Source organism: Bos indicus, chromosome 5 (assembly GCF_029378745.1).
Source record: "Bos indicus isolate NIAB-ARS_2022 breed Sahiwal x Tharparkar chromosome 5, NIAB-ARS_B.indTharparkar_mat_pri_1.0, whole genome shotgun sequence".
Classification (NCBI taxonomy): Eukaryota; Metazoa; Chordata; class Mammalia; order Artiodactyla; family Bovidae; genus Bos; species Bos indicus.
Genome location: NC_091764.1, coordinates 78,530,055 through 78,549,239, shown reverse-complemented (window position 1 = coordinate 78,549,239; position 19,185 = coordinate 78,530,055). Strand labels below are relative to the sequence as shown.

The following is a 19,185-nucleotide window of genomic DNA, read 5'->3' as shown; positions in this document are numbered from 1 at the left end:
TCATAAAACCTTATTTTTTTCATAAAACCTCATTTTTTCTCTTTTGATGGTGAGATAAAAATTTACTTTCTGAAAATAAACTTGTTTGTTACCTTTATATGGGCAAGTTGTGACTTCACTGTGGGAGGAAGACAAAAATCTAAGGCTTTATTAGAAAGGAATAGGCTTCATTTAACTAGACTTGATCCTAAAATATGAGTAAATAAAACTCTTACAAGGTGAGGTAGTGTTAACAGATTTGGAAAATGAATGAAATTTAAGAGTTTCTATTTCAAGTATCTTCAAAGTATAGAAAATTTAAAAATGAGGTTAAAGGCAATTTAATACATGATTCAGTGAGCAGCTTAATGAGCTAGTTCATTTACTTTCCTGTGAAATTATTTTATCTATTATAAAATAGTGGTTAAAAAAAGTTCTTAAGGGGAAGGGTGGGGGGAAAATCTGTATTTAAAAAAGTTAACAAAATCAATAACATATAGCCTATTAAGAACCACAAAAAGGGAAACTCTGGTTGTTTTTACTTTATCAAAGTTTTGCATCTGTTCCCGGTTGGTCAGCCAGGATTCCAGGTCCTGGGCAGTCTGAATCACAAACGCTTCATAATCTGCAAACATCTGTGTAAAGCGGTTGGCAAAGACCTCTCGGAGCTGAACATTGAGCTGGTAGTCCCTTAGTTCTGCGTCTTCACACTGCAGTTTTAAGTCTTTTTCTTTTTCACTCAGAGAGGCAGAGAGGTCCATTTTTTCCACAGTCACACCAGTCCGCTTGGCCAGAGCCTGGAGACGAGCTATGGTTTCGTTGCCCTTCAGTAACTCATACATGCTGATGCTATTTGCAGAGACATTGCCATTCTTCTTGTCATTGACCAAGTCTTTCAGAACCAGATTCTTGAGCTTGGTGGCACTCTCACTGCAATGTAGACTGCCCTCAGGAGGGATCCCAAACTGAAGAAGAACTTCAGAGAGTTCCTGGATAAAATCCACTTTATTGGGGAACTGTGGAAATTCTTCAGGCAACTCAATAAAATGGTTGTCAATATCTACAAAACACAAGTTAGCCTGAAAGAGAAAAAAGAAATACAAAGGTTTTAAAGTAAAGGAATATTATGTTCTAAAATATTCTTGCCAGCTATTATTAACAAAACCACAGGTTTCCACAGCCTTTTATGCTAACCTTCTCAGAGTTAAGAAATTTTTATTCTTTAAAAATAAATCCCTGTTGCCAGCACTTTCCCCTATGCAAAGGAATATATATATTTAACATATATATAAATCATTTCCTCCAGGTCTCATCAGTCTAGGATACGACTCTGCAATATATGGCATCCAGTAAGTATTCCTTAAACAGGTAAAAGTGCACAGATTCATAGTACCTTACAAATAGGAGGCACAGGGTAAAATGCTCACTGAGCTTGAACTTTCTATGCCATTCCATTGCTCTAACACCATTTATAATTTAGAATTAATAATTGCTAAAACTTAGCAGCTACAGTATTCCAAAATGGAAAGAAACTGGCAAAGAGCATTACAGTTCACAGAAAATCCACAAATTTTCACTTTATCCAAAATTAGCTTCAACCTCTTATATAGCAAGACCATTTCAGAAGCCAGGACAAAGAGCAGGAGACAGAGACGGGTGGGGTTAGTGCCTAGACAAAGGTAAGTGACCCTTGAGTAATTCAGTCTTGACTTGAATATTTTTGAGTCAAGGAAAAGAAGAGGTTGAAATAAGAGAAAATGGCTTTTTTTTTTTAGTTTGCTTACACTCAAGATTTTGAATTAAAAGACTTTTAAATATCTTTCAAGTAGATAAAGAAAATTCAAGGGGCTAAGTACCTGCATAAAATTTGGATTATCCCTCAGGTACCTGATGACAATACATGCAAAAAAAAGCATTTTACCTTTATTGTCCATACCCTCTTAGACAGAACAAGGTTGTCAGAGTAAAGGAAAATTGGGCTCCTAAATTTGGGGGTAGGAGGAGGGCAAGGTAGCCCATCACATAAAACTGATTCTGATTGTATTAGTATGCATAAGGTGAAGTCAGTAAACAGAATAGGAAGTCTCAGCTCATACTTCCCTCTACCTGCCCGCCAACAACACCCCCAAGGTCAACAAAGACAGAATTCACACTATCCTTTGATCTTGAATGCTAACATGCTTCGTAGCTAAGTCAGTAAAAAATCTGCCTGCAATGCAGGAGACCCAGGTTCAATCCCTGGGTTGGGAAGATCCTCTGGAGAAGGAAATGGCGACCCACTCCAGTATTCTTACCTGGAGAATCCCATGGACAGAGAAGCCTGGCAGGCTACAGTCCATGGGGTTGGAAGAGTCAGACACGACTTAGCGACTAAACCACCACCACCAAGATGAAAAAAGGAGAGCAAACAATTGGGTCTCTGTTATTCTCTTTTGATCCCTGTTCTTCGTGTTAGATATTGATAAGCAAGAAGTACAGCAGAGTTCCACAGTTAAGATCAACAAAAGCTCAAGATTTTCTACTATCCAAAACCAGAGAATCAACAGTGACTCTTTAAGCCTAAGATAATCTTTGAATCCAATCTTTTAATTCTGTAGATGAAGAAACTGAGGCCTAAGAACAGACATGATTTCCCGACACCTGTTCCAGATATGCATCTTCAAACAGCCTGGTGGCTTAAGGGATTCTCCTCTTTTCCATTATGCTTCATTTCCAATGTTAATAGTTTTCTCAAAATAAAGTAAGAGCTGAAGTCATGTCTTACTGAAGACAGTAGTGCTACTTGCAGCTTTATTTAAATCCACATCTTTATATATGTTTCTACAGTCTCTAGAAAGTAGGATGTATTGTAAGGCTTAAAGGGAGAAACTAGGTCACCATAATTCACATGGATGATTCAATATCTTTAAAAATGGAAGAAAAAAATTCAACAACTTGCTAATCTAAATGTTAACCTGCAACCTCTCACCACTTAGATTTTGTACTGTCTCCATCATTAACGCCTTCCTGCTATCCTTTTCTATCCCTCTCCTTCTCCCCAAAAAAGAGAAAAATGATACATTTGGGGAAATTTTCAAGCTTGTCATGCTCACGCAATCACTGGCGCTGCTGCTGCTAAGTTGCTTCAGTCGTGTCCGACTCTATGCGACCCCATAGACGGTAGCCCACCAGGCTCCCCGGTCCCTGGGATTCTCCAGGTAAGAACACTGGAGTGGGTTGCCATTTCCTTCTCCACACGTAATCACTACTGAGCCAAAAATGTACGGCAAGGTGGATGTTCCTGCACTGAAGTTACTGGCTTCTCTCCATATTCCTGCGATTCTCTCTCACCCTCCTATGCAGGCTTGAAAGGGTCCAAATTGGGGTTTTATTACAAAGAAGAGATAGGGAGTGTAAACTTGTGTTATAAAAATTTATTGAAGACAAACCAAAAAGCCCTTTTTCTACAACAGAAAAGAACTCCATACAATAGGGTATTCTTGTAAGTCAGTTTCTCATTTTTAATACCATTAAATCTAAAAAAAAAATTTACAGACTCATCACAAGCACAGAAATTGAAACTGTAATCAAAAATCTTCCAGCAAACAAAAGCCCAGGTCCAGACGGCTTCACAGCTGAATTCTACCAAAAATGTAGAGAAGAGCTAACACCTATCCTGCTCAAACTCTTCCAGAAAATTGCAGAGGAAGGTAAACTTCCAAACTCATTCTATGAGGCCACCATCACCCTAATACCAAAACCTGACAAAGATCCTACAAAAAAAGAAAACTATAGGCCAATATCACTGATGAACATAGATGCAAAAATCCTTAACAAAATTCTAGCAATCAGAATCCAACAACACATTAAAAAGATCATACACCATGACCAAGTGGGCTTTATCCCAGGGATGCAAGGATTCTTCAATATCCGCAAATCAATCAATGTAATACATCACATTAACAAATTGAAAAATAAAAACCATATGATTATCTCAATAGATGCAGAGAAAGCCTTTGACAAAATTCAACACCCATTTATGATAAAAACTCTCCAGAAAGCAGGAATAGAAGGAACATACCTCAACATAATAAAAGCTATATATGACAAACCCACAGCAAACATTATCCTCAATGGTGAAAAATTGAAAGCATTTCCTCTAAAGTCAGGAACAAGACAAGGGTGCCCACTTTCACCATTACTATTCAACATAGTTTTGGCCACAGCAATCAGAGCAGAAAAAGAAATAAAAGGAATCCAAATTGGAAAAGAAGAAGTAAAACTCTCACTATTTGCAGATGACATGATCCTCTACATAGAAAACCCTAAAGATTCCACCAGAAAATTACTAGAGCTAATCAATGATTATAGTAAAGTTGCAGGATATAAAATCAACACACAAAAATCCCTTGCATTCCTATACACTAATAATGAGAAAACAGAAAGAGAAATTAAGGAAACAATTCCATTCACCATTGCAACAGAAAGGATAAAATACTTAGGAATATATCTACCTAAAGAAACTAAAGACCTATATATAGAAAACTATAAAACACTGGTGAAAGAAATCAAAGAGGACACTAATAGATGGAGAAATATACCATGTTCACGGATTGGAAGAATCAATATAGTGAAAATGAGTATACTACCCAAAGCAATTTATAGATTCAATGCAATCCCCATCAAGCTACCAACAGTATTCTTCACAGAGCTAGAACAAATAATTTCACAATTTGTATGGAAATACAAAAAACCTCGAATAGCCAAAGCGATCTTGAGAAAGAAGAATGGAACTGGAGGAATCAACCTACCTGACTTCAGGCTCTACTACAAAGCCACAGTTATCAAGACAGTATGGTACTGGCACAAAGACAGAAATATAGATCAATGGAACAAAATAGAAAGCCCAGAGATAAATCCATGCACATATGGACACCTTATCTTTGACAAAGGAGGCAAGAATATACAATGGATTAAAGACAATCTCTTTAACAAGTGGTGCTGGGAAATCTGGTCAACCACTTGTAAAAGAATGAAACTAGACCACTTTCTAACACCATACACAAAAATAAACTCAAAATGGATTAAAGATCTAAACGTAAGACCAGAAACTATAAAACTCCTAGAGGAGAACATAGGCAAAACACTCTCCGACATACATCACAGCAGGATCCTCTATGACCCACCTCCCAGAATATTGGAAATAAAAGCAAAAACAAACAAATGGGACCTAATTAACCTTAAAAGCTTCTGCACATCAAAGGAAACTATTAGCAAGGTGAAAAGACAGCCTTCAGAATGGGAGAAAATAATAGCAAATGAAGCAACTGACAAACAACTAATCTCAAAAATATATAAGCAACTCCTACAGCTCAACTCCAGAAAAATAAATGACCCAATCAAAAAATGGGCCAAAGAACTAAATAGACATTTCTCCAAAGAAGACATACAGAGGGCTAACAAACACATGAAAAGATGCTCAACATCACTCATTATCAGAGAAATGCAAATCAAAACCACTATGAGGTACCATTTCACACCAGTCAGAATGGCTGCGATCCAAAAGTCTACAAATAATAAATGCTGGGGAGGGTGTGGAAAAAAGGGAACCCTCTTACACTGCTGGTGGGAATGCAAACTAGTACAGCCACTATGGAGAACAGTGTGGAGATTCCTTAAAAAACTGGAAACAGAACTGCCGTACGACCCAGCAATCCCACTGCTGGGCATACACACTGAGGAAACCAGAAGGGAAAGAGACACGTGTACCCCAATGTTCATCGCAGCACTGTTTATAATAGCCAGGACATGGAAGCAACCTAGATGTCCATCAGCAGATGAATGGATAAGAAAGCTGTGGTACATATACACAATGGAGTATTACTCAGCCATTAAAAAGAATACATTTGAATCAGTTCTAATGAGGTGGATGAAACTGGAGCCTATTATACAGAGTGAAGTAAGCCAGAAGGAAAAACACCAATACAGTATACTAACGCATATATATGGAATTTAGAAAGATGGTAACGATAACCCTGTATACGAGACAGCAAAAGAGACACTGATGTATAGAACAGGCTTATGGACTCTGTGGGAGAGGGAGAGGGTGGGAAGATTTGGGAGAATGGCATTGAAACATGTGAAATGTCATGTAAAATTCTTTTTATTTTAATTTAAAAAAAATAAATAAATAAATAAAAAGATCAAAAAAAATAAATAAATAAAAAGAATACATTTGAATCAGTTCTAATGAGGTGGATGAAACTGAAGCCTATTATACAGAGTGAAGTAAGCCAGAAGGAAAAACACCAATACAGTATACTAACGCATATATATGGAATTTAGAAAGATGGTAACAATAACCCTGGGTACGAGACAGCAAAAGAGACACTGATGTATAGAACAGTCTTATGGACTCTGTGGGAGAGGGAGAGGGTGGGAAGATTTGGGAGAATGGCATTGAAACATGTAAAATATCATGTATGAAACGAGATGCCAGTCCAGGTTCGATGCACGATACTGGATGCTTGGGGCTGGTGTACTGGGACGACCCAGAGGGATGGTGTGGGGAGGGAGGAGGGAGGAGGGTTCAGGATGGGGAGCACATGTATATCTGTGGAAGATTCATTTTGATATTTGGCAAAACTAATACAATTATGTAAAGTTTAAAAATAAAATTAAATTAAAAAAAAATAAATCTAAAAAAAAAATTAAAAAACTCAAGAATGAAAAATATACTCAACATCTCAATCCAATGTTGTTTTAGGACTAAATACTTCTATAACTTTACTAATAAACCTGCCAGAAGCCTTCATGATATGTAATTACTACCAATTAAAAACAACAAACATTCCTTCAAAAGGGGACAAAGGATTGAAGCTTAATGATCTCTTTTCCCGGGAAGCCTGTCCCAATACTAAAGGCATTTTGATTTCCTTTGAATACATTCTTTGATCTTTCATTCCTCTAATATTTTTTAGCCTCTGCTATTGATATTTGTAAATGTCTTATTCTGGAAAACAGAACACCTCTTAAAGGTGACTTTTTTCCTCTAGATGTCTCCCAGGATATCACACACTAGTAGGGTATGAGACAACTGTTTGCTGAATGAATGAATAAGGCTCAAGGAGATTGTCATTTTATGGAACCTTAAAAATGGAGCCGATAGGATAAAGTATCCAAAAGCGTGAGGCCAGGGCAGCTCTCTCCATGTTTGCTAAGAGTTCAGCTTTCTCAGTGGCTGAAGTTAAGCTGGCATAAGTGTATGTCAGGAAAATTTAACAGTTTCATAGAATTTTAGGGCAAGATATGACAACAAAACAACAAGACAACAAGAAAGTAGCAAAAGCAAGATACTAACAGAAAGAAAATAGCAAAAGCAATGCTATTTCAGCTTTTCTCTTGCTTTTCATCTACTATTCATTGTAAAGATGGTAGAAAGTGAGGTACCAGTCTATACAACTAATTCTCAGTGCTACATCCTTGTACCATCACTTTCCCGTACCCCACCAAAAACAACACATTGCTTATTGTATGTAATTATTGTTTCTGTATGTAATACAGAAACAGCTACCTGTGCCTATCATTTTGGAATCATAGGGCTAGTGAGTGCATAGTTAATTATAAGCCTATATAGTTACATTAGTTAGCTAACAACTAAAGTCATATCTTCTTAAAATAATCATTTTGTAAACTTATTTTCACAACTATTCTAAGAAACCCTCTCACTATTTTTAGCTATTATTTTATTTTGCAGTTTTTAGGGAAAGGGGAATATTACTAGCCACTCTTAAACAATGATTATTTTTATAACCACTTCCTCCTCCAAATTATGTGTGTGGATTATTTCATCTCATTGTAAAACAACAGCAGAGCAAAGTGATATGCCATTAGCCTTTTCTTCTAAGTCAGTAATGCACACATGTATACTTTCTATACAGAAGCACTACTATTTTCACAGCTGATTCAGGTTATTTCATATTATTCTACTCTATGAATAGATAAGTATGTATACTTATTAAAGTACTGATTTAGTAAATGAAAAATCAGAAAATCACAGATATTACTATAACAACTTTCAGAGTATTTAAGTATGTTCATTTTTAGAGTCAGAAGATACACATAGACACATACACACAGAGGATACACATAGACACAGAGAAACAGAAAGATTTCCTAATAACACATCAAGCTGGCATTTAAAATTCTATAAAAGTAAATAAATAAATAAAAACTTCTCAACAATTATTACTCATGCAAAAATGGAAATGTAATATCTGTGTCTAAACAAATATAATTTAATTAACATACAAATAGACCAGATACTCAACAAGAAACTAAAACATATCACAGTTTAAATATTTAAACCAAACTGTATTTGGCTAGTCTATTTCTTTTTCCTTGAAAATTTAAAAGGCTAACGTCTTTGAACCAACAAAACACATTAATTTAATAAAAGAGAAAATGAGAGTTCAGTTATAAGAAAAAAGAGGTATCCGAGAAAGAAGCAGAAAGCATGCACAAGCTCAAAAGGAGCAAGACAGTTTGCATGTGTATTCTATATAACCTGAATCGGCTACTTTCCCCTGAACAAAAATGTTCATTTTGGTAAGAAAACATTCATTACAATAAAGCAAGCAATGGATGATTACAGGAATCATTTCTGGGTATAACAGCTGTGGCTTAATGTGTTATTTTAAATTCACTTATTAAAATGAGAATCTCTATGGGAAATAAGAGCAAATAAAGTGAAGCACAGCATGAAAAAATTTTACTGAGAAAGGTGCTAATTAAATTGCTAATAATATAATGTAATTAACCATTTTATGTTTTTTAATAGGCCATGGCTCTCTCATCAATATTTCAATTCAAAGGCTTTACATTTCAATTCTGAGTACTATCAAAACAGCTAAAAATTAGATTCAAAATGCTTTCAAAAATTCCTGTTTATTTTCTTTTGAAACAACATTGGAAAATATAACACACAGAAAGTAATCTTAAGGTGGCCTAAAAGCTAAGGGTTAGAATTTTTATCTCACCCAGCTAGCTAAGCTGACATTCAGAAAAAGTTGATAACTGGTCTTATGTCTGAAAACAAAGACTAAATATTTAATATTTCCATGACCCTTAGTTTGCAGAAAGATGTTACTTTTCATTTGACAGAGGTCAAGAATCAAATTCACTTCAATTAATACAATACTTTTGAAGGATTTTAAAACTGCTCTGTACCACTTAAAAACAAAATTTAAAACATGAATAAAGAAATAAAATATTATTAGAATAATAAAGCAACTAGATAATACTACTATCACTCCATCTTCACAAATTTACAGCTGTGAAAATTTGCCACTGTTCTGTTTTGAACCATGTTTCATTATTGACTATGTCTTATAATAGCCATTAGAAGTCAGGATCTGAATTCTATGGCCAAATGTCTGCCCTAGACCTACTTGGAAGATTCAGAATAGCCAGAGACGCCGTTTGGACAAAGACAATGTTATCTAACAAAAGTGGCCCTGACCTAAATTAACAAAGAGCATATGCTGCATCATTCATTTAAAGTTTTACCTCTTGAGGAAGTTCTAGCTTAGAACGGTCAGTTCCTTCTTTTGACTGAAGGCCCATCAGATAAGGGACAGGAGCATCAAGAAAGTGTAGCAGAGAAGCAGGGAGGATGGGCACATAAACATGCTGCCACTGAAATGGGAACAGAAGTGTGGTGATGCCTTCAGCCACAGTCATCAGGCGCTGATAATCTGTACAGAACAACAAGAACAGAAACGGAGGGCAAGATTCCAAGTCAAAACATGATCACTGCATTCAGCTTAAAAACATCAATTTCCAGAAAAATTCTTGCGCTAAAATCCTAAAGTGCTAACGTTCTTGTGCTACATCCTTGAGCTAAAATGCTTCTTCATGACCACACAGAAAAGAAGTCAGTTCTATCCCACCATAATCAAAGAGCTGAAAGGTTTCACTTGAATGATTTTCAGGGGTGTATGAGTAGGTGGGAAACATCATCAAACTTTTGTTTATGAAAACACTGGTATGTGAACTGACATTCCTTTAAAATGCAAAGCAAACAAGAACTAATAAAATTGTTCTTGACATTTCTTCCATTGAAAATGTGTAAGAATACTGCTGCTGCTGCTGCTGCTAGGTCGCTTCAGTCGTGTCCGACTCTGTGCGACCCCATAGACGGCAGCCCACCAGGCTCCCCCATCCCTGGGGTTCTCCAGGCAAGAACACTGGAGTGGGTTGCCATTTCCTTCTCCAAGAATACTGCTATTGATCCCTTTTTATATACACGTATTATCTAAGCAATCCTCAATTAAGAGGCTCTTTTTTTCTTGTATAAATGATCATGGCTATAGCCTATAGTTGTCCTGATTATATTTATTTTAGCCTTCATTTCGGGGATACACACAGTCTACACTTCCTAAGTTAACCTCCAACTGAAATTCAGAGACAAAATGGAAAGTTACTGGAAAATTAAAGGTTGCTTTTCTTATTGTTTTAGCTCATGTAAACCATGAGCTAATTTATCAAAACTAAAAACTGTCCACAATATTAAAATGCCTCTTTCCTCCTCACAGTTTTACTGAAATATAACACATAATATTATATTAGTGTTAGGTATATAACATGATAATTTGATATATGCATAAACAGGAAAATATATTACCACAATAAGTTCAGCTAATATTCACTAACTCACATAGTTACAAATGAAGTACCCTCTAAAACCACTCTGCCATGGATGCTATACATACATATGTCTATTGTTGTTTGTTGTTTAGCTGCTAAGTCTTGTCGGATTCTTTTATGACCGACCCCATGGACTGTAGCCCATCAGGCTGATCTATCCATGGGATTTCCCAGGCAAGAATACTGGAGTGGGTTGCCATTTCCTTCTCCAGGGGATCTTCATAACCCAGAGATAGAACCTGCATTTCCAGCAATTGGCAGGAGCCACCAGTGGTACAGACATATGTCTATAATCCCTATTTAAACCTTTGGAGGCACACATGTCATAACTTAATTTACAAGGTAATATTGTGCATACAACACATACGTGAACCACCTAGGGCAGCACCCTATAATCAGTTAATGTTTCTGCAGCAAACTATATGAGTGTCCGAGTATACCCAAAGAATCTAAATAGGGTCACGCTGGTTCAGATCTAATTTTACTAATAAATGAGTTACCAAAAAATGTTTGGTCTTCAGAATGGATATTGTAGAATTGTAATAATTCTCTCACAGAATTCACTGTGCACAAACACAGTAAAATCTGAGGGAGCAGGCTTTGGGGGAGACTTTTTTAAAAAGTTAAGGGAAATGAGCCGATGCTACTTGGTTCATATCAACTCAAAGAACACCCAAAACACACAAGCAAGATGTTTTCCATTAAAATTTTTCTTGTGTTGTTTTATAATCTGTAAATGACTACTTTTAATAGTCTACAATAGGATTTTGGTCATGAATTATCATCTACCCACAGCCTACATGTATTTAAAAATTCCCTCATCTGATTCATTATTAAGTGTTAGGTGAAAACCTGCTTAGCAGAGCACTTCTAAAAAATATATACCAGGCAGCTTGAAGAAAGAGGGTGCTTCGTATTTCGTGGGTTGCACAGTGACCTTGCTTGTAGTGGATGGTCCCGTGGGGCTGCTTATACTCAACAGAACAGCATGGTTCAGCTGTGAGCATCCCATCAGTCTGTGGTGACAGGAAGGCTGAGCTGTGAGAGCTACATCAGTTCCTGGGTTTCAGGGTTTTTAAAATTTCTTTCTCAATTATATGCCAGACACAGGTGAAATGTTCAGGGTTTTAAGCAGTCAGATTGTGTGCCAGTTATCTACTGATCTATTTACTGAGCTCCAAATTCACTCTGCAGGTGGTCTATGAAAATGGACTGGCCAGTTAGCATGTTCTCTTTTACAGTGAGCACACAGTGAGGCTTTGCCAGTAGAGATAACTAGAGAGACACTGCAGGAGGAAGGGCTTCTCTTAATGGTTTTGGAGTACAGTGGATAAGGTGCAGTGTTTTGTGTGCTTTTGTTCCCACTGCATGGCTGATCAGTGGTGTGGATCTGTAAGGACGTCTGATGGTCCACTTTCCTGGCCACACACCTAGAGTGGGCAGTCTCAGTGACTAGGCCCTCCTAATAAGGATAGGGCATACTCATATCTCACAGCGACTGCTCACTTGGACCTAGAAGGTTTGTTTTCTGCTTGTCTGACTGAGGATCAGTTCCAGCCCAAGCAACCCATTGGCCTCCACCATCCAATGAGCTGTAACCACACCTTTCTCAATGAAGTATGAACCTTAGCCTTGGGAAGTAGGCCTCCTTCCAAGTTGGTCCTTCCTAGGATACCCTTTAGAGTGTTCTTCATGTCTTTATAGTTACTTTCCTATTATAGCTTAATAATTCTTCACATCACATTCCTCTATTTAAGTTACTGTGTGGTTTAACCTGTCTCCTGATTGGACCAATGCTGAAAGGCAGAGGGTTTTAAGCACTCAAATCAAATCCCTAGCAGCTTGGCTACTTTATTTACTGTTAATGGGAAAATGTTTAATCTCAAAGGAAAAATAACTTCTTTAAGGAATGGCAACCAGCCATCTTAGGCTATTTTCTTGCTTTAATTATGGAAAACTTTCACATGGGGAAGTGAAAACAAATTATATGTTTTCCACCTTTCTAGCAGACATGAAAGACTGATATACATAGTTTATTTTTCCTTCGCCACAATTCTACCCACTTGTTACGTGTGTTCCATGTCTATTCTTCTTTCTAGTTCTGCTTTCTCAAGGACAGTATAAATGCCACATGCTTTTTAATAATGCACTTACTTAGCAGAAACAAGGCAATTTTTTAACTGAATCAAGAAATAAAAGTTAGTTTTCTCCTCTAAACATTTTTTTTTAAAAATTAAATAACTTAGGAAAATTATTTTTTCTTTGATACTCAACATGATGAATGTGTAGTAAGTTTCCATATTTAAGATATATCTCAGCTTCATAATTTGGTCCTTTCTTGCCTCATTTCTCACCACCACATATGTAGCCAAATCATATGCTAGCAATTCAGTTCTGAACATGACAGGTCCCTGTGCCTCTGTAATCCTTTCCCTCTGCCCAGGATGTCTCTTTCCCTTGCAGCACCTGGCTAAGTTCCACTTTTTCTTTAGGCAGTGGTTCCTTTGGAAAGCATTCCCTAAATACTTTTTATTGGCACTACAGTCCCTTCCACATGCTTCCACAGTATCCCACCTCTATTTTCATCACAGTAATTATTCCTACCAATAAAACTATCAAAATTCTATTATAATTATCTATTTGTGTGTCTCTCCTCTCTTCCCTGCTAACCATCATTTGCTAGAGCACCAATAACTATATTTTTAATCTCAGAGTTTCCAGCACTTGGAACCTGGCCTACTACATTGTGAATAGTCAACAAATGTACACTGAGGAATTATTATGTGAACATCTAAGGCATGTAAAATGAAATAAAACTATCGGACATTATGCTTGACCATGTTTTACAATAAAACACAGTCAAAAACTTGCCTACCAGTGGCAAAGGCACAGACCCTGAGATGGCCTGGCCTCTGCTATCTCATCCCTGGGATTTGGCAACTGTCTGCCAGCATCACTGTGGAGAATAAGGTCTGCCCTATGGGGACAGTCAAATAGCTTGAGGCTGGAACTGAGATTGGGAGCACAGGACCCAGGCTACAGCCTTAGGAGATGGCTGAGTGACACAGGTCAGGTCCAGTGCTGGCTGGTGGTGCAACAGCCCATGGAAAGGCCGCTTTTACTGGGGTTTACATATTACGAAGCACTGCCAATAGAGGTGTGAAGATGGTGGTGTCCAGCATACCTTTGGTGAACATCCTGATGAAAGCTGGAAGATTACACATGTACTAACCCAGGGCAGTGACTAGTTACTGACTGAGCCAGACTGGCTTTGAGGCCTTGGACCTGACTAGTTCACAAAGATATCTCAAAAGGCAGATTACAAATTCAAATGAGCATTTTAAAAATTACCCTCAATGATGGCTGAAGAGTGAGCTATATTTTGCTTATCAGATTGACAAAGATTAAAAAAGAAAAGCACAGCAAAAATGTGGAGGAAAGAGTATTCTCATACATTGTCTTATAAAGGCGGCATAAATTGCTAGACCTCCGTACTCGGCAATATTTTTCAAAAGCTTAAAAATAAACAGATCATCTGACCCAGAAAATCTAGTTAATTTATCACATAAATAAACAAAAACATATGTACATGGATGCTTAAAGTGTATAAAGTGTTATTTGTAACAGTAAACTATTCACAATATTCTAAGTAACTAACAAAAGGGTTAGATTTATGGCCACTTATATAATGAAATATACTAAAGCTATTAAGAGCATATCTATATTATTACCATGGAAAACCAAAATGTGTTTGACAGCAGTAGGAAGCAGCTAGGTACTAAAAACTTGCTGAAATTCCCCTTAGGGAATTTGGGTACTTTGGGTACATATACCCAGAGAACCAGTTAGAACTGGAAATGGAACAACAGACTGGTTCCAAATAGGAAAAGGAGTACATCAAGGCTGTGTATTGTCATCCTGCTTATTTAACTTATATACAGAGTACATCATGAGAAACGCTGGGCTGGAAGAAACATAAGCTGGAATCAAGATTGCCGGGAGAAATATCAATAACCTCAGATATGCAGATGACACCACCCTTATGGCAGAAAGTGAAAGGAACTAAAAAGCCTCCTGATGAAAGTCAAAGAGGAGAGTGAAAAGCTGGCTTAAAGCTCAACATTCAGAAAACTAAGATCATGGCATCTGGTCCCATCACTTCATGGGAAATAGATGGGGAAACAGTGGAAACAGTGGCAGACTTTATTTTTCTGGGCTCCAAAATCACTGCAGATGGTGACTGCAGCCATGAAATTAAAAGATGCTTACTCCTTGGAAGGAAGGTTATGACCAACCTAGATAGCATATTGAAAAGCAGAGACATTACTTTGCCAACAAAGGTCCGTCTAGTCAACGCTATGGTTTTTTCAGTGGTCATGTATGGATGTGAGAGTTGGACTGTGAAGAAGGCTGAGCGCTGAAGAATTGATGCTTTTGAACTGTGGTGTTGGAGAAGACTCTTGAGAGTCCCTTGGACTGCAAGGAGATCCAACCAGTCCATCCTAAAGGAGATCATTCCTGGTGTTCATTGGAAGGACTGGCACTGAGGCTGGAACTCTTATACTTTGGCCACCTCATGCAAAGAGCTGACTCACTGGAAAAGACCCTGATGCTGGGAGGGATTGGGGGCAGGAGGAGAAGGGGACGACAGAGGATGAGATGGCTAGATGGTATCACCGACTCAATGCACATGAGTCTGGGTGAACTCTGGGAGTTGGTGATGGACAGGGTGGCCTGGCGTGCTGTGATTCATGGGGATGCAAAGAGTCGGAGTCAGACACGACTGAGTGACTGAACTGAACTGAACCCAAAGAACTGAAGGGAGAGTGCTGAAGATATAGTCAAATGTCTATGTTTATAGTACCATTATTCACAGTAGCCAAGGTGGAAACAAAATGGGTGAATGGATAAACAAAATGTGGTATATACATATAATGGAATGCTTTTTTGCTTTTCTTTTTAAAAAAAATTTATACAATGGAATGTTATTCAGCCTTAAGAAGGAAGGAAATCCTGGCATATGCTACAATGTGGATGAACCTTAAGGACATTATGCTAAGTGAAATAAGCGAGTCACAGAAAGACAAATATTGTATAATTCCACTTAGATGAGGTACTTAAAGTAGTCAATTCATAGAAACAAATGAAGAATGGTGGTTGTCAGGAAGGGACTAAGAGGACTAGGAAACGGGGAGTTACTGCTGAATGGGTATAGAGCTTCAGTTTTGCAAGATGAAAAACCTCTGGAGACTGGTTGCAAAATAATCTAAATATACTTAGTGCAATGTGAATATACTGAATTTTTCACTAAGCAGTAGTTACGATGGTAAATTCATACATCTTTTTTTTCTTACTACAATTTTAAAAACTTACTGAATCTAATCTATATGGAAATAATCTGGGAAGTGGAATCCCCCCCAAAATGCATCTATAAGAATAATTTGAATCTGACTTGAAAATGATTTTTTATTTGATATGAGATCACTTTTTAAAGTATATATAGGTTTCAAAGACAAATAGGCTTGCAAAATAGGTAATGAAATATATATTCAATGAAATTGTTTCCTATATTAAAGGTCTTGTTTAATTCATAATTTTAAATGTACTTCGTATAAATATCTTTATTCATAAAAATATAATTTTCTAACACTCATGAGGATCTGTGAATAGTATCTTTTATTGCTTCAACAATGGTTAAAACAAAAATGAAATAGTTACACGCATACTGTGTACTTAAATTATTTAATGTAGGTTATTGGTAATTGCTGGTAAAAGAGAAAAAAGATCTGCATTATTCCCCTTTTTATGTTACTAACAGTTATATTATACCTAGCATTTGTTATATTCTGTAATAACTGTCACAGTCTGTTCATTTTTAGTTCAGTGATCTGTTTTAAACATTTTTATTTATGACAGTGTTATGGACTAGGGCTCCAAAACTAATCTATAAAATGGTAAATGAAATAACAATTAAACACCCAGTACATGACCATATGAATTTGCAAAAAAATATAAAGGAAGTCACTGAAGGCCGGGAACAAAATGGGAGCGAGAGATCAGTGTGGTAAAGCTGAAATGTCTGGCTGTCTTTGGAGTGTTTACTGAACTAAGGTGGCCTAGAGCGTCAGTATTACTTTTGTGCATGCTGAGGGATAAAGTTCAAGAAGGGCTAGAATTAAAATGGTAGATCCTCTTGCAAAAAAGTCAGATCTAAAAAGGGCAAAAAACTCAGGGAAAGGAGACCAAGAAAGGAAAAACTGAAACAAAAATGATTACAACAAAGTCTGTATTGCCAACGAAAGTTGTCTGCTCTGGACCTGGCCCTGGCCCAGGCCCAGGGAGGAAGGTAGAAAAAAGCCTTCCTGCAAACTCCTATCTACTGTCTAGTTTTCAAAGGTGTTTAGGGCTCTCATGCTATTTGTAAGGCCCAAAGAAAGACTCATAGTGAAAACTATAACTTAAAGTAAACTAATCTGTGTTGCCAGTGAATTCAGGTACTAAACCCTCCCTGAAGGAATAAATCCTCAATCCTCAACTCATGAGATACTGAATTTATGTGAAAAAGAATATAAGATGTGTATGTTTAATGCATTTAAGGAAATTAAGGGAAAAATTAGGAGTAAAACTATTTATAGGACCACTGAAATTAAAATGTCAAAGGAAGGGTTAACTATGGATTAAACATGGGCAAAAGGAGAATAAGGTGAGAGATAAATTAACCAGAATACAGCAAAGAGACAGACAGAAAAAGAGGTCGAAAGATATGGAAGACTAAGCAAGACAGAGTAACACATTTAATTAAAGTTTCAAGACGATAAAAAAAGAAAAAAGACATATGGAAGTAAAATTCAGAAAGAAAACTGAGAATTTTCCAAAACTGGTGAGAAATATTAATCCTAGATTTCAGGAAACACAATGAATCACACCAGGACAAATAAAGAAACCCTCATCTAGATAAATCACAGTACAAATATGGGACACCAAGGACAAACAGAAAATCATATATACAGCCAGAATGAAAAAAGATTTCTGGCCAAGGAATGACAATGAGAGTGACTGTAATAAATGACTTCTCATTCAAATGAGAATGGAATGGTTTCAAGAAGATATTGGAATATAATGTGCTAAGAGGGAGAGGAAAACAAACCTTTCAGTACAGAATTTAATATCTAATGAAACCATCTTTCAAAAACAAGGACAAATTTAAAACACTGTTAGATGAACAAAATCTAATAGAGAACGTCACCTCACTTAAGGAACTTGTAAGGATAAACTTTAGGAATAAGGAGACTAATCCCAGAAGAAATATTTAAGATACAAAATGGAATGTGAATTTTCAACAAAGAGCAATTATGAGTAAGTTTAAGCAAAATCAAGTATAGCAAATAAATATATCTAACTTGCTGCTGCTGTTGCTAAGTCGCGTCAGTCATGTCCGACTCTGTGCAACCCCATAAACGGCAGCCCACCAGGCTCCCCCATCCCTGGGATTCTCCAGGCAAGAACACTGGAGTGGGTTGCCATTTCCTTCTCCAATGCAGGAAAGTGAAAAGTGAAAGTGAAGTCGCTCAGTCGTGTCCGACTCCTAGCAACCCCATGGACTGCAGCGCACCAGGCTCCTCCGTCCATGGGATTTTCCAGGCAAGAGTACTGGACTGGGGTGCCATTGCCTTCTCCCATATCTAACTTGAGGGATTATTAAAATTTTGAACAACTATAATAAGTAAGCCATGATGGGGGTGGCTGAAGTCAAAGCATTTTTAGAGTATCTGTGTTTTAAAGATTCTTATTAACATAATACTGAGTATTCACGTTAAAATCTCAAAGCTTATCATTAATAAAGGGAAACAAAGCAAATCACATCTACAATAATTAAATTTAAAAAATGAATGAGAAAAATCTTTCAATTATTTCAAAAGAAGGCAAAAAAGAAAAAAGGATAAAGGCAAATGGTTAAAATAAGTGAAAATTTTAAAATCATTAGAATTTAAATAATGAAAATACCAGATACTAAGACTTCATGGCAAATAGATGGGGAAACATGGCAACAGTGAGAGACTTTATTTTTGGGGGCTTCAAAATCACTGCAGACAGTGACTGCAGCCATGAAATTAAAAGACGCTTGCTCCTTGGAAGAAAAGCTATGACCAAGCTAGACAGCATATTAAAAAGCACAGACATTACTTTGCCAACAAAGGTCTGTCTAGTCAAAGTTATGGTTTTTCCAGTAGTCATGTATGGATGTGAGAGTTGGACTATAAAGAAAGCTGAGCACTGAAGAATTGATGCTTTTGAACTGTGGTGTTGGAGAAGACTCTTGAGAGTCCCTTGGACTGCAGAGAAGATCCAACCAGTCCATTCTAAAGGAAATCAGTCCTAAATATTCACTGGAAGGACTGATGCTGAAGCTGAAACTCCAATACTTTGACCACCTGATGCGAAGAACTGACTCATTTGAAAAGACCCTGATGCTGGGAAAGATTGAAGGCGGGAGGAGAAGGGGACGACAGAGGATGAGAT

The 19,185-nt window shown here is 37.0% G+C and overlaps 1 protein-coding gene and 1 long non-coding RNA gene across 3 annotated transcripts in view; one reads left to right on the top strand and one right to left on the bottom strand.

The window, feature by feature from the left end:
• Nucleotides 1-2,964, top strand: part of LOC139183179 (uncharacterized) — a 31,278-nt gene extending 28,314 nt beyond the window's left edge. Inside the window, exons 3-4 of the long non-coding RNA XR_011566709.1 lie at nt 1,286-1,328; nt 2,577-2,964. This is a non-coding gene — a long non-coding RNA (uncharacterized lncRNA). The remainder of the gene's footprint in view (nt 1-1,285; nt 1,329-2,576) is intronic.
• DENND5B (DENN domain containing 5B) overlaps nt 1-19,185 on the bottom strand; it is a 217,010-nt gene that overhangs the window by 73,168 nt on the left and 124,657 nt on the right. For both annotated transcript variants that reach the window (XM_070789862.1, XM_019961379.2), the window contains 2 exons: nt 9,526-9,713; nt 522-1,058 (listed from right to left, as the gene is read on the bottom strand). In XM_070789862.1, the coding sequence (XP_070645963.1) occupies nt 522-1,058; nt 9,526-9,713 (725 nt within the window). The remainder of the gene's footprint in view (nt 1-521; nt 1,059-9,525; nt 9,714-19,185) is intronic.